Raw genomic sequence first — 17,271 nt, forward strand, 5'->3', positions numbered from 1 at the left:
ACGTCATACCCCAGACCTTTTGTACCATTCACACTACAGAAATCCATCTTCGATAGTTTGTATTCAGTGTCCCACTCAGGTATAAAATCGTCTATAAAAATGATTAAGGCTAGGTTTTACTGGCTTAACATGGATAAAACCATCAAAGAATTATGTGCATCATGCACAGCTTGCCAACAGGCGAAAATATATAGACACACAAAATCGCCAGTACAAACGTTGGAAATACCATCGTCAAGATTCCACACTGTACACATCGACATAATTGGACCTCTACCACCAGCAAAATGTTCAAACAATCCTTACATCAATTCATGTCGATATATTTTAACATGCATAGATCGAACCAGTCGATGAATAGAAGTGCAACCCATAGCAGATATTACAGCACAAACCGTTGCAGAAGCTTTTGTAAAAACGTAGATTACTCTCTTTGGTGTCCACTTCATGTCATAACAGACAGAGGTACACAATTTGAAAGTGAATTATTCATGAAATTATCAAAAATTATCGGATTCTATAGGCTAGGAACAACATTGTATCACCCACAATGCAACAGACTTATAGAAAGAGCTCACAGAACTATCAAAGCAGCTATAATGGCCTGAAAAGAATCTTGGATTTCAGCCCTACCAATTGTTCGTTTGGGAATTCGAAGTATGCCCAACTGCTCTAATTTTTCCCGTTTCTCTGCAGTCACAGGTGCAAAAATGTTATTGCCACACCTAATGATAGATTCGGAAAATCCAGAAACACTCACACAAAATTTTACTAAAGAACTGGATAAAACCATGGCAAAATTTGACTTGACTGACTTTTCAAACAGAAAAAAATCAACACAAAAATCTTACATACCAAATCAACTGCAAACCTGTAAAAAAGTTTGGATAAGGATTGACCGCGTTCGAAAACCGCTAGAAGCCCCCTATTCAGGTCTTTACACTGTACTCGAACGAACACGTAAATATTTCCTTATAGAAACTAACCCAAACACGCATACACAAGTTTCAATAGATCGTTTAAAACCTTACATTGAAAACAAGCAAAAATGTACACAAAATAAAACTACCAACAAAAATAAAGAGTCCAATATTTTACCGCCTGAAAAAGTACAAGAACATAAATAAAAACAACAAAATCTGGTAGGAGAGTCAAATGGAAAAAAGATAATGAATATTTTTATTATTAAAAAACAAAACAAAAAAACACTCCGTTATCTGGTAGGAGAGTATTGTAGGAGTGAACCTAAGTGACCTAAGACCACATACTACTACCATGAAGAAAAGACATTGTTTCTTTAATCCTCTCTTTCTCTAAAAGAACTCAACTAACACCAAGATACCCAAAAATCTATTCTCTTTTCGCTTCTGCTGTTGCTGCTCGCTCACCCCTCCCCCACTCTCTCTCTCTCTCTCTCTCTCTCTCTCTCTCTCTCTCTCTCTCTCTCTCTCTCTCTCTCTCTCTTTGACCGATGATTGACCTAAAAAGGATTGGACAGTCAGTCTCCAGGTTTCTATGTTGCCACACTTGTCCTGCGAAGAGCAGACACAATTCTAAAAGTATGTAAAAACTAAGAAAATAAAATATTCCTCTCAAGCTAATATTTGTATCCACTTTGTCAGTTATAACAACCAATAAACAAATATTACATACTTTTTTTTATGTTGTAATACACAAACCAAGCTATGAATTATAATGCACACAAGTAGCTTTATTATTGTAAGGCAACCGCATAGTTCTGTACAGGAGGTCCAGCCTTGTAGACTTTACCTTCTTTTTGAAAATGTAGTTTATGGTTAATCGCCAGAGACGCCCAGGAATGCCGATGGAACTCCTCAGACATTTTTTTAAGGCCAAAGTACACTTAATCCTAGTGAGCTTATGTTTCAAAACCACACCTAACCTTCTGTAAAACCTCCTAGCCATTAGGTAAATATAATTCTAGAGTTAAGGAAGGACATTTTTGTTTTAATGACTTTGAACACTGATATCTTGATGTGAATATCGTTATAGGACAATATATGACTCAAAAATATGTCTTGATTCAAATGATGTTTGTTCCATCAATTTAAAAGTCATAAAAACACACCCTCTTCCTTAACCCTACCACTAAATTTAAGTTCTGGTGGCAATACGGAAAATAAAGGCTGTCCAAAACTTTCAGCCTTTCTTTGACAAAATGTGGTATGATGCAGCTTGGTCTGTAGCAAGCGTCGAAGTTTACCCTTCAGTGCCCGAAATGAAAATACTTAAACTTGTTTCTCTGCATTATAGCCTGACATATTCACTTACCTGAATTAATAAAATCAAATAAAGACATTCGAAGCCAATCAGATATATTTCTTTGAATTTATCAAATTTGCCATTTTGATCCACCCCCTCAATCCATAAAAAGCCAGATTTTTCTTTCAGTCAAGAGTTTGAGCTGAAGTCTAAGACAGAACTAACATCTGCTTTACACCAGTTCTTCGGGACAAGATCAAAGTGTAGTATCTGTTCTTCAGATGCTGCACTTCTATTTCTTGTTCTCTTTCGGTGGAGGAGAAATCCTTCACGACTGAGACAATTTTTATTTTTGTACCTTTTCTCCACGTTAAAAAACGACCCTGGTGTCTAACTCTGTCCCGTGGGGAGGCATAGTAAATAGTTACACCAGTTTCCCTTGTTCCTCTGTCGGGTGTTGGGAAAGCTAAAATACTATATTTCTAAACTCATACACACACATAGTCATAATCATACACTCTCTGACACTGAGGCACACACAAACACACAACTCATTAACTCTTTCACATTGTCGTCTGCACATAGAAAGCAAATGTAGAAACTTATTTATTTTAATAATCTTAACACTTATTACAATGAAAAAATGAACATTGACTCTTATTAAAAACTTTTAATCAAATGTGATTTTTGTAATCAAATGTGGAAGATTTTATTTCGATTTTTCCGATCTGTAGAACTATCAACTAAGAGTTCCTTGATATTTCAGCTAATGAATCCTCCCTGTTTTGCAAGGATTCTTAAAACATTTGAAAAGACATTCTATGTTTTCCTATATAAACTTCCATTTTAAACATATATAAAATATCGCTTTAGAAAATTTACACATTTGAATTCATTATTTTGTTTGTGCTTATTATACATATATAAATATACACCTAAACAGAAAAATCGACTAAGGGAAATAAGTCTTATAAATGTAGTACTACAGGGTGGCTCACTTAAAAGTAATCCAGAGAATGTAGTAGAGAGGAGGAATATTCTTTTATTGTTTAAATTACCTGTTATATTATAAAAGATGCTGGAAGTGATCCCCGTTTACATCTATGCATTTCTGGGCATGTTTAACAACGTTTGCAGATACTGCCTGTAGATGTTTTCTCCTGGTAGCCTTAGTAATGTTCTTTAATTGGTCTAGATTGAGAGGACTATTTGCATAAACTTTGTGTTTTAAAGTCCCGCCAATGATAAAAATCACATGATCACAAGTCCGGGGAACGTGGTGGCTAACCCTTTGCTTATTGTTCTCTCTTCCATAGGTTACTTAGACATGGATCAAACTTTTTAATTTACTTTGAGCCCAAAGCAATAAATGTTAAGGGGTCAAAATTGGGGTCAAAGTTAGAAAAAATTTTACCTCTGTGGTCTCTACCAAATTATTCAACCAATTTTTGGCCTAAAGATTTGAAATTTTTTATATAAAGCGTATTCAAAGATAGGGCAAGCTTTTTAATCGGGTTGGGTCAAAACTTTGAGCTATCAAGGGGTCAAATTTCAAAAGATTTGACCTTTGAGGTCTTTAGCTACCTATTCAGCCAATTTTGGGTCTAAACATTTGAAATTTATAGATAACAGGTATTCAGACATGCGGCGAGCATTTTAATCAGTTTTGGGGCAAAAATTTGGCTGCCAAAAGGTTAAAGCTGAAAGAGTTGACCTTTTACTGACTCTACCGAACCCCTCTTCGAATTTTGGATCTAACACTTGAAATTTTAGCTGTAGGACATATGTCAAACTTTTTAATATATATATACATATACACATAAAGTTATGAACAATACGTAGGGCCCAATCAAAGCCGAGCTGAATTGCTAGTATATATATATATATATATATATATATATATTGGATGGTTACGTATACACGAATTACCATTAGCGTATAAAGTGATGCTTTTTGTGTAAACAAATCGAGGTTAGGTATTTCGGACGATGTCAAAATATTGTTAATTCACGACTCGCGCAGCAGCTGCCGATTAGTGTAATGGTTAGGAGCCTTGACTGTCATACAGACGGTCGGGTTTCAATCTTGGATTGAGGTAGTTGCCTGTCTAGCCACACTGATGAGCTGTGAAACACCGAAACAGTACATATGTGGATGACTATCTATCTATCTATCTATCTATATATATATACATACGTTTGATTTTTTTTATTACCGTTTTATCTGTTCAGTTACATATGTTTCGGTTGCCGGACCATATTTACGATCCAGCAGCCTCGTCAGACCTTACAGAAATGGCTATTATTATTTGGGAGAACAATTATAAAAGAAATACGAGAGAAAAAAAAAAGGAAAAAAGAAAGAAGGGAAGAGAAAATAAGGGGGAGCGGAGATCGACAATAATTAAGTTTTGAAGTTTAAAATACATTAGATTGTAGTATGTGTGGGGGGGGGTAGTAAATTCAGCTAGGCGTGGGTGAAGATATAGTGATATAGGGAGGGGGAGATAAAAGGGGAGAGGTGAGGGGAGGAGGGAGTGGAATTTCAATTTTGTGTTTTAAGATTTGGCTGTTTTATTAAAGTTGTTTAGCTATACACTGGAGTATATGGATTGATGGGAGAGAGAGAGAGAGAGAGAGAGAGAGAGAGAGAGAGAGAGAGAGAGAGAGAGAGAGAGAGAAAGGGTTATTGTACGTGTCACATGCGTTTAGCATTACATTTTCGAACACTTGCAGCGGCCACGGTAAGTACAAACGTACATTCAACAATGAATATATATATATATATATATATATATATATATATATATATATATATATATATATATATATATATATGACTACTTCATTTAATCCCATAAATTAATATACGAAAGTATAAATTTATGCGTAAACTTTAAGTATTTACTTCAACAGTGCTCAATACGTAAGTAGAGCTAGGTAGTAAGTTATAAAATATATACGGCAATTAAGCTACACAGAATATTCAGCGTTTCATTCACGCTAGAATTCATCAAGCTTATGCTTATATATAAATACACACACACACACACACACACACACACACACACACATATATATATATACATATATATATATATACAGGGTGACACCAAAACAAAAAAAAAAAACATAGAAAGTATATCTAGAACATATGCTATATAGAATGGAGAAAAAAGGGCCAAAGACCCTAGTGTTTTGATGTGATGTTTTGAATATAATAAACTAGTTATGACCAAAGTTTCATTTCATTCGGACAAAACACCAAGAAACGGGAAACAATTAGAGTTGGGGTCCATTTTTTTTAGGTCACCCTGTATATATATTGCGCAAGCCTTTTCTAGTCTCACACAAAAACATGCGTTCACATCTCAAGCTATATTACTTGTCATATACATACGCGCACACAAACATACGCGCCCACGTCTACACACGTACATATATTCACGTTCGCGTACATACACTCACATTCACATGTATACACACACGCTAACGTACGAACATATACATGCATGCATGGACAACGTCACTTCCCCTTTCAAAGGAAATCCACACATGCGCAAAAGACCACCGGAAACAAGTATAAATTTTATTCCAGCATTTGAGTTCTTTGTTTCCTTCATTCAATTCGTTTCATTATTTTTTCTTGTAGCAAGTTAGGGTATTTATATCCTGGTCCGCAACAATATATATATATATATATATATATATATATATATATATATATATATATATATATATATATATATATATATATATATATTTGTTTACTGTTTGTAGGAAAGAATTCCAGAAAAGTGCTCGATTATAAAGAAAAAAATTTCCAATATAAGAGCTTAATATTTATTTATTTAAAAACTGAACAGAATGCCAGAAAATCAGAAAAATATTGGTACCGTCGGTTTCAAGCCCAATACAAGGGGAACCAGTTAATGGTAAATAATATTAGGCTCTCATCAGCCTTTGTTTTCTGTTTATCAAAGCATAACAAAACAGAAAACAGAAAACAATAGCTGACGAGAGCCTTATATTATTTACCATTTACTGGTTCCCCTCATATTGGGCTTGAAACCGATGATACCAATGTTTTTCTGATTTTCTGGCCTCCTGTACAGTTTTTAAATATATATATTATTATTGTTGAGATAATGATTCAGAATCGAGAATCGGAAAAATCGGAACTTTGGGGGGTATCGGAATTGGTATCGGAATCGGAAAAATTATAGTTTAATTTCCAATTCCAAACTGATTCTTTAAAATTTTTAAATAAAAAATGAAACAAGCACAAACTGTTTTTGTTTTTTTATTAGAAGTTGTTCCTTTACAACATAAGACTGAGAAGGACCACAGAATGCATTATAAATCTCATTTACGGATTTAACATTGATTAGCAGAGTTTTATTTATTATATTTATTGGTTATTTATAACTTGCCTATTGCCTTTGTAATCATTTCGCATCTATTCGCTAAAATGTCTATGTGCCCTCATTGAGGGAGTTCATATGATTATTAACAAGTTTTAAATGCTCTGGGCGCGGGGGGGGGAGGTTTAAATTTCGTTGGTGCCATCTGTACAATGGGGTGGTTGTCATAGGCTTCTTCTAAAATAATTAAAGTTTTATCTCACTTTTTTGGACACAAGGAAATCCTCAGACTCTCCAAACCTAATTGAATTTGTTTTTATTAGTTTTTATTGTAAGCAAATTAAATATTTTAGAGTTCACTTGTCTATTCAATATCACAGCATTTAAAAAGCTTTTCGAACCTATTTGATTAATGGCCATATGGCGGCTATTAGAGACTTAGCACTTTAATATCAAAGATTTAACATGTTTGGCATCTTTTTTTTCTGGCGCTGGTTTTGTCTGATCCTCACATCCTTTGAAATATTTCATGTTTCCTGATATTTTGTTTGGTTTTGGCACAAGTGAAAATATAGATGAAAATCTCACAAGTTTATCAAAACTTTGGAAAAGCAAACTTTGAGAATTTGTTAACTTAAAAAAAAAACAACTTTCATTTCCATTTAAAATACCCAAAACATATGAGATTCTACTTTTTTTAGGCGATTATGTGTGAGTGCACTGAAACGTTATTTTAGAATTTACAAGGGGGGTTTAGTTGTGCATATAAATATAATGTAAACTGATCCCATTTCGATACATGATAACTTTTTAAGCAGTTAAGTAATTTTTACCAATAATTCTAAGGCCAATCAACAAAATCATAAAATCACATGTAAATGCTATATTTTTCGTATTGCCACCCGTACTTGGGGTTAGTAGTAGAAAAGAAGCATGGTTTTTATGACTTTTAACAATACTATATATTAATACGATAGCGTGTATTAATATGTGTGTGTGTATATATATATATATATATATATATATATATATATATATATATATATATATATATATATATATATATGTATATATATGAAGCTTTGTTTAAACAAAATAAATGTCTGACAGAATGTGCACATATTGATATGGAAAAGTTACGAGCAAAGAACAAATTAAATAAAAGAAATAATTTAACACAAAGTCGTGCTTTTTTAGATCGGATATTTTGTTTATATATATTATGAAACTTTGTCTAGAATAGTGTTTATTGAACAGATTCAGATCACCTTCTAACTGCTTTGTATATTTTATCTGAATCCAAACTTAAAAGTTGAATGTTTTAAAATTTCAGGAGTCGGAATAAGCATTTTGATACCGACCTCACAATCCTGATTCTAGCGTTCATTTTATAGCACAAAAAGGAAAAAAAAAAAAAAAATTGCAAAAAACTTCTTTATAATGATATTGGTAGGCGCTGGACAGTGGCAAGCAGATTAATAATTAAGGCTATAACAAGAGAATATTCTTTTCGTTGTTTGGACACTCTAGTATATATCCGACACAGTTAGACACAGTTAATCAACCGAGAACCACATGACTCTATATAAAAACATATAAGATATCAATGAATACATACTCAAGAGTCAAAACAATAAAAAGAATATGCTGTTGTCCTAGCCCTATTAATAATTATCATTTAAAGGATTACCTATTGGCCAAAATCTTTGATGTAGTTCTATAATCAACTTTCAATGTCTACCAGATTGGCAGGTAGCTGAGTGCATACATTAAAGCTTCCTGTTTGAGAAACGTGGTTACTTCAGATATGTTGTCATCAAGGCTACTGTTTGCTGAAGGATGCAGCCGTAACGAGAGACAACTAAAAGTATTTAACAAGTTATTATTTGATGACTTTGTTCTGTTGGTTTTCTTAGAAAAAGATAGCAACTGGAGTGCTAATGTAGGTGATAGTCCAGTGGCTGAATGGCTAGAACTATGGTCTTTATTCAAAGTTGTGGACATCTGCTGCTGTTGCTGCTGTTGTTGTTGTTGTTGTTGTTCAATCTTACGTATTGCCAGTTCTGATTGTAATGAGTTGTTGATATCCAAATCTCGCTGATACTGGTTTTTTAGTTCCACAATTTTGCTCTGTGGAAGATCAGAATTCTCTGCGAATAGTACATTTTGACACTGAATATTTGGTTTCATTTCAGAGTCAAGTGTAAATTTATGTCCACCATAGATGCTCGGCACACAGTTCATGAATGACGATAAGTTATTAGACTGTTGACTAACATGCAGATCCGTGCCGATAGACATACCTCTCAGGTACTTGGCCTGCGGATCAAAATCAGTAGCATCGTCAGCATTTTGGACAGTTTGATCCTTCAGCAAACTCTCCTTATTCCGAATCTTATGACGCCAATGATGCTGATGATGATGTTGAATATTGAAGTTCTTGCTGTCTAATGCATTGGATATCCATTCTCCACTCCGACCAAAAAGGCCACACAGACAAGCGTTTCGTTCTCGACGCATTCGTTTGATCTCCTTACGCTGCACGTTTATTGAGATTTGTTGTTTTTGGATCATCTCGCTCGATTTGTCCAGTTCGATCTTTAAGACTCCAGTCTCCTTTTTTAGTTGGTTCACATCGGGGAGAAATGTTGGATCAATCTCCCCGACATGGTCCGACAAACCCAGCTTGGAACGCAGCAGCAAGTTCTCTTTGGTTTTAATTTCCAGCAACTCTTGTAGCTTGGAATTTATTTGTAAGGGTCGAGTTTTCAAATCGGATGGAGACGAAGCGATCTCTGGAGCAGAATTTCCACTTTGTGCTTCCGATAATGAAATGGAATCTCCTCCCAGGCATGACCGTTCACTATGCAATGACAACTGAAGGCTGTAACTTGATGTTGGCGGACTACAAACTGTTTGCCATCCAACAATTTTATTAAAAGGTTGTTCATCTTGGTTTGACTTGAAATAAGGTTCGGTATTGAATCTCTTGAGATGAAGATTGCTGCCACTATCCATGGTTTCAGTGGAACCTGCATCATCACCATCACTATGAGTTAATGTAGAAATATCAGTGGAATCCGAAGCATCACCATCAATATGAGGTAGCATAAAAATCTCAGTGGGACCGAAATCATCACAACCACCATGAGTAAGTACAGAAATATCAGCAGTATTTGAATCATCACCATCACTATGAGTTAATATAGAAATCTCAATGGAATTTGAAGCATCACTATCAACATGAGGTAATATACAAATATTAGTAGAATTAGAATCATGACTATCACCATGAGGTAATATTGAAGTGTCAGTGGGACTTGAATCATCATCATCATCATCATCATCATCATCATCATCATCATCATCATCGTGAGTTAATATTGAAGTGTAAGAGGGACCTGTATCATCATCATCACCATGAGGTAATATTGAAGTGTAAGAGGGACCTGAATCATCATCATCACCATGAGTTAATATTGAAGTGTAAGAGGGACTTGAATCATCATCATCACCATGAGATTGCATAAAAATATCAGCAACTACAAAAAAAAGAAAAATAAATAAATAAATAAAATAATAAAAATAAAGGGATTTTTAATAACACTTCAATAATTCTGATCTTAAAATATCAGTTGTTTTAAACAATAAGAGTACATACTTAATATAAATATATTTTAGTGTAAGAATTCCCAAAGTGGATGATATCCTCCTTCCATGGAAGTGTTGGAAATATCTGGGGCGAGACAGACAAAATGGAAAGATTTTCTTCTTTGTATGAAATTTACGTGAGAAAATCTAAACTTAAGAAAATGACCTTACAAAAAACAAGAAAAAAAAAAATGATATTCAAAAGTGTTGAATTTTATAATAAAAAGTCAGTGTTAAATGTCTGAACACTTCTCGTTTGAACTGACAGGATTGCACCACACGTCAATCAGAATCAGCAGCAGATGTCTTTTAGATGCTAAGGACTTTCAGGTTATTATTATTTCTTTTTCCTCAGTCTTGTGAAAAAACAAGACTTGTTGATAGGATGAAAATACTCGGCAAGAAGAGAGTTCCACACTCCTGCAGTTCTTGGAAAGAAGCTATTGATATAGGAAACTGTGTTACAATGAAGTATCAAGACAGCGAATTGATGGGGACCACTAGACTAACGAACTGAAACAAAAGAAGCAGAAAATAGATCAAACAATTCTGAAGAACACATGTCATTATAGTATTTATAGAAAAGACTGAGATTAGCAACATCACGGAGAGATTGTAGTGAAGAAGAAAGGGTGGGGGCCAATTAAATTACAGATACGTTTCTGCACTTAATCAAGAACCTTCAAATGGAACAGAGATTCACCAGCCCATATATGGCAACAGTACTCGATGGTCTGATAGTAGATCTGTAGAGATAGAGAATATCCTCAGGTGTGAGAAAGGGTTTAGAGCGATAGTGAGAATCGACTTTATAAGAAGCAAAAAGAGCAATAGATCTAATATATCAACCCCAAGAAAGATTTAGTGAGAAAAGAAGTCGATTTCTCATTTATTATACAATTATTGATTACATATGTGCAGACATGTTTCAGTGGATACAACAGCTCGTACTTACCCCCTCTTTCTTTCACTTTCACCCTACTCCCTTTCTTCACCACACCTCTTTCTAAAACTTCTACTGATCACATTCACAAGCTATGCACCCCCTTTCTTTCAGAATGGAAACCACACCCGAATATATTTTATAAAAAACGAGTGCAACCTTGACTCTCGTTTTATTATCGTCCCTTTTTTGGTCTGATGAGGTGGTCTCTTTGAATTGAGATTCCACTGAAACATGTATGCACATATGTAAGCAATAGTGTTTGTATAATAAACAGACTATATATATATATTAGGTTGGTGCAAAAATAATATCGTTTTTTGACGTTCAACTATATATAAAAAACGACATTATTTTTGCACCAACCTAATATATATATATATATATATATATATATATATATATATATATATATATATATATGTTCAAAAATAAATATTATTTTATATTAGAACCTATAGAGGTAATAGAAAGTTCAATATACTAGATAGACCAATTGAAAAACAGGAAAATTGATGATAAAAATAAATATTGAAAAAATATATATAATACAATATTTATTAATCCATCAAATATTCTTACAGGGAATTAAAATAAAAGAATAAAAATTCTTAATCCTTAATCCATGAATTTTCAAAGATAAGCTCTTTTTTATCAGAGGATAAAAAATCATTAAAAAATGTATTGCCAGTTAGCATAAATTTGAAAATATATTACAAAAATCTTTTTTATGAACTAAAACGTATCTTCAATGAGGTTAAAGAAAATTAAGGTGTCAAAATAAAGGATCAAACAGTCAATGAAGTTATCGATATATATAAATGGCAAAAGTGGCGCGTATGTCTTTGTATGTCTGCGAAAGGCTTTTTTGGTGGTGGGGGGGTCTCGAGAGGATTACCATTTTGGAGAACTTTTTATATACCCCGTAGATTATAATATGTATGATTTGTGAATAGATGTCATATCTAAATTTATTTTGAGCGACTTTTATAAAATTCCCTCTATTCCATCTTTTCGCGTTTTTGTTTGTTCTTTTCGTATAAAAGTGAAACTAATCAAAGCGAAGTAGGCCACCTGGCTTTCCGGCCGGGACCTCCAGAAAGGCAATTAGATTTGATGAATGCTGGGAAAACCCTTCATATCAAACAATTGCTATTCATTTTAAGAGCTCCCCTTTCTTGAGGGGAGCTGGTTTTCCCCAAAACGTGAGGAAGCAGAAACTGGCCTGCAGCCAACCTTTATTTCTGCGCCTGCGTGATTCTTAACTCATTCCCTTCAAGTCAACTTTTAGATTAACATCGATAAATTTGAATGCTTTTCACTTCCTCTCGCGTCATAGCGTAGTGGTAAGATCTCAGCTTTTCTTTCACGTTCTTTTCTGCCTTCGCGTCGCCTGCATCCCTACTACCACTTTTTCTTTTTCAAACACCCAGGCAACGCCGACCATCCCCACTAGTATTCTATGAATCCAAATAGAGGAATTTGTAATTCAAGATGTGACTGGATTAAAATGAAATAAAAAGATTCTAAATAATAAAATGAATGATCCAAAAAATATCTAAAAATTTCATAGGAAATCAATTTATGAATAAAGTTCTTGCTATTAGTAGCGCTTCCTGGCAAGCAGAAAATTTGAAAAAAGCAGTACAACAGAAAAAATTAAAATGAAATAATTTAAAATTTGAAATCTAGTTTACATCAAATATATAATGATGGAATATATATATGCGAGGGGCATGCAATAAGTAATGCCCCTGACCCACTTCCCATAGAAGTAGAGCAACGAAACTTGGCACAGTTATTAGTCTTTCTCTACATAGGAACCACCCAGAGTTATGCATTTCTCCCATCGGTTGATGCAGCTCTGGAGACAGTTTTTGTAGAACACTCCAGGTTGGTCTTCCAACCGTGATATGACTTCAGAAATCAAGGCTGCATCATCTGGGAAACACTTTCCTTTCAAAAACAACTTCATGGCTGGGAAGAGGTAAAAGTCAGAGGGTGCAAGGTCAGGAGAGTAGAGAAGATGGGGGAGGATTTCATAACCACATGCCCGTGCTTCTGATTTGGCGACATGTGAGTTGTGGACCGGAGTGTTGTCCTGCAGGAGGAGGGTGCTTTTGCTGATCTTGCCCCTCCTCTAGATTTTGATAGCTTCCTTAATTTCCTCAAAAGTGCAGCATAATAGGCTCCTGTAATTGTGATACCCTTTGCCAGGAAATCTGTCATCACTACTCCGTCCTGGTCCCAGAAGACTGTGAGCATGACCTTGCCTTCTTTGGAGGTGGTGAGTCCAAGTGCTTCCACTGCATTGACTGGGCTTTGGTCTCTGGATCATAGTGATGGACCCAGGTTTCATCCTGTGTAATCAGTCTTTTGAAAAACTTTGGCTCATCTTCTTGGCACATCTCCAAATTCATCCTCGAGCACTCGACGTGTTCTCGCTTCTGGAATGGTGTGAGCAACCTGGGAATCCATCTGGCAGACACCTTATGCATATGCAAATGGTCATGAATGATAGTTTCCACAGACCCTGTACTAATCTTGACATCTTGGGCTATTTGGCGAATAGTAATGCACCGATATTCCAAAATGGCAGCCTCAACTTGACAGACAGATGCCTCATCAATGGCAGAAGGGGGGCGACCAGGTCTGGGAGCTGTTTCCACAGACTTCCGGCCATGTTTGAATTCACGATGCCAGCGTTTTAGAAGGTCATATGATGGGGCATTATCACCATAAGTTTCTTCCATTTCATCAAAAGTCTCCTGTGGTGTGCGTCCTTTCAAATACAAAAACTGGATCATTGCTCGACATTCAACAGGCTCCATTTCACACCTGACTCAGTTCAAACACCAGTAAAACAGAAACCACAATTAGTTCAGAGCTGTAATTTTCCACATAACCCGTAGAGATATAAATCATTGCACATGCACAATTTCAGCAAGATCAGACAACTGGAAGTGGGTCAGGGGCATTCCTTATTGCACGCCCCTCGTATATATATATATATATATATATATATATATATATATATATATATATATATATACACTTTTTTAGAAGTACAAAATTTAATAATAACTATGTACAGACTGAATTTATTAATCATGATGAATTAAAAAATAAAAAGCTAGCTGACCGATTTCAAACCTCGCTTAACAGAGCTAAAATCGGGGTTAATAATGATTAAGAAAATAATATCTATCAGATGGAAATATGGCTTGGAACAAGTGGGGGGGGACAAGGAAAGAATTAAACTACATTAAGTCCTAAAAATTTTCTCTTTGTTTGCAAAGAGAAGGTCTCAAGGACTTAATATAGATAGTTTCAAAAATTTTCAAATGAATGGGAGAGCGTGACTTGCTCAAAGTTTTCAACTTTAAAAGTACAGAAACTTCAGAAAATAGATGTCCTGTTTACCTTTGCTTACGTTGGCTAATTAACATTATTTGCTGATTTACCAAACAAATATCGCTAGTTGTTTAACAGTGTTATTTTGCATGGAATCTTTGTGTCGTCTTTTCCACAAGAACTATGCTGTTTTCTATCTGAAAAGATGTCCTTCCCCCACCATCACAATAATTCTATTGTTTCTTTATTTATGTGTTGTTGTGGAATGAACTATGTTGGGCGGACATTACAAACTTTGCATTCCCACATGAATCAACACGTCCCATCCAAGATTCAACATGCAAATTATGCACTATCAAATGTTCTGCATAATACCTATGGTTCTGTCAGTGCTTAATAAATAACCGTGTCTGTGCCTTCAACTTCAGTGTCGACTTGTTATCCATTTTGAGCTTCCTCTCGTTTAACATTTAAAATGTTACACTTGTATGAAGTGATCCCATTAAATAAACTGTGCATATTGTTGGAGTTATCAAACTTGGTGACTTTTTTTTATATACTCAGTTATGTCCCTTGTTTCTGATGGATAACAGTTGTTAAGTGTTGAGACATTATGTTGAACAAAGATGGCGGCGTAGTTCAGATCAGATCCTGAGTGTAATTGGCAGTAACCAAGATGGCGGCCAGGAATCAAATGCGTCCATGACGTAGTTAACGATGAACTGATTGAATCCAAAATTCGACAATTTTTATAGTAACTTTGGAACATTTTCATTGGTTGGTTTAGCACAGCCGGTGGTTATAAAAACGATTGGCAAATTCACTTGTCTCATACCCCCCCCCCCCCATTAGTATTCAAAAACAGTTTACAATAGTAACACGCATTTATCCTACATTGTAGCAAGTACTAAGTGAACTAACATGGGTAGCAGAGCCTAGTTTCGTTCTATGAACCTCTGGGTTATGGGCCCAGCATACTTCCACTAAAGTGTAAAGCCTTTTAGTAAATTTACTAATTTCTTTGGTGCAAAATTTACTAATTTCTCTGGTGCAAAATGTTAAATTATTAAGCAACAAAAAAGTGTGTAATTTCAAACTGACAACGAAGATATAAAAAAGTATTCCAAAATGGCGGTAACATACCATTGTTCTTCATTTTCAATTGCTTGTACATGTTCAGCTCATGTTTTAAGGTGGAAATAAAACTTTCATTTTCAGATAACTGTTTGTTGAGATAAAGCATATCCTGCTGTAATCTGAAATATCCACAAAGGCTTTTTTTAAGATTCGACAGGTGAAAAAAGATTATTTACAATAGTATAGCAGTAAAGCAAATGTTTACATAAACATTTTTGATGCATATAAAATCGAACTTTTCAATCAAATGTTCAATTATGTATTAATTGAATCTGAAATTAAAAACGGAATTAATAATGGCATAAGACTGCATCCATTTAAAAAAATTAAATGAAATATCTGATTAAAAAATATAAAGAGAATATAACATTAGGTTTGATACTTTATACTATTGGAAATTATTATAACAGAGTCATTTTTTATGTATTTTGGGATTGGGTCAAAAACAACCAATCACAGGCTGCTGCAAAAACCTCTTTCTCCCTCCACATTTGACAAGAACAGTCACAGAGACTTTAAGCTGCTTTTTATCATGTAGGTCACTGGTGCACATGACTGACTCTGAATTTTCGTATTCAAAGCCTTTACAATCCACATGAGCCACTCACCAAAACCACATTGAACAACAAGAATTTTTATTAGGAGAAAATTTAAAAGTTCATAAAATAGCACTTTTTTTTTTTTACAGCAACCTTTTTCTTCTCCCCATCCAATGAAATATAGTTTGGTCTGGTTTGGTTTGGTTGTTTTGTTTTACGGCATATCAACCCTTTTTGGGTTATTTAATGCTGAATCCAATTATTTTGGAAATAGTATCCATGTTGCATTCAGTTATTTTGTAGAAGGTTTTTATTCTTCAAACTCTTTGTATTTTCAATCGCTAGTTTGTAGTGTTTGGTTTGGTTGCTTTATAGTGGATTTTATCGTTTTTATTCCCTGTCCTGCAGAACATAAATGAGTTTTACAATGGGAGAGGGAAAGGGGTTACAGTATTAAGGTTTGGTACATTTTAAGTTAGGAAACCAGTCAGGCAGTGGAAGGGGGGGGGTTAGAAAGAGAAAGAGAAAGAGGAAATGGGAAGAAGGGAAGAGGGTAAAAGGTGGGTTGTTTTTGTTTTTGGTTTTGCAGAACATAATTAAGTTTTGCAAAAGGAAGTAGAAAACCAAAAAAGCATTAATGTTAGGTAAATTTCGTCTCGGGAAGCCAATATCTTCAGACAGCCTGATCTAGTAGCACCAGCCAATGAAATATTAAATCAAGTCTGACACATAAAAATAGTTATATTAGAAAGGCCATAAGATTAATTGTCATGTTGATTTACCCCATTGCGTCACTGTATGGACTCTTCCCAGCACTATGAATAGTGATGATGGCAGTAATAGATAGAATCATTATGATCAATCCAGTAGCAGTCTCTGGTACCACATTACTTCTGTACTTCCTCTAGATCCATACTCTCATAAATAAATCAGGATGTCAGCTCATACACGGAGGAAAGATTATACAACAAAGATTTAAGTTTTCAAAGCAAAACTTATGTTGAAGAGTCTTTTGTGGTATGTGAACTTTCAACAGGTTAATTGATGCCCTGGTTTGCTAA

General features: G+C 34.7%; 1 protein-coding gene across 5 annotated transcripts in view; it reads right to left on the reverse strand.

Moving 5' to 3' along the window:
- LOC145239810 (uncharacterized) overlaps window positions 1-17,271 on the reverse strand; it is a 58,577-nt gene that overhangs the window by 22,743 nt on the left and 18,563 nt on the right. For 4 of the 5 annotated variants that reach the window (XM_080103334.1, XM_080103338.1, XM_080103336.1 and 1 more), the window contains 2 exons: window positions 15,678-15,790; window positions 8,119-10,128 (listed from right to left, as the gene is read on the reverse strand). In XM_080103334.1, the coding sequence (XP_079959460.1) occupies window positions 8,324-10,128; window positions 15,678-15,790 (1,918 nt within the window). In that variant the 3' untranslated portion in view covers window positions 8,119-8,323. Of the gene's footprint in view, window positions 1-8,118; window positions 10,129-15,677; window positions 15,791-17,271 lie in introns of those variants that run through there. The other variant, XM_080103335.1, reaches the window with a different exon arrangement.

The sequence above is a fragment of the Euprymna scolopes genome, chromosome 19 (genome assembly GCF_053919585.1).
Source record: "Euprymna scolopes isolate OS-2025 chromosome 19, ASM5391958v1, whole genome shotgun sequence".
Taxonomy (NCBI): domain Eukaryota; kingdom Metazoa; phylum Mollusca; class Cephalopoda; order Sepiida; family Sepiolidae; genus Euprymna; species Euprymna scolopes.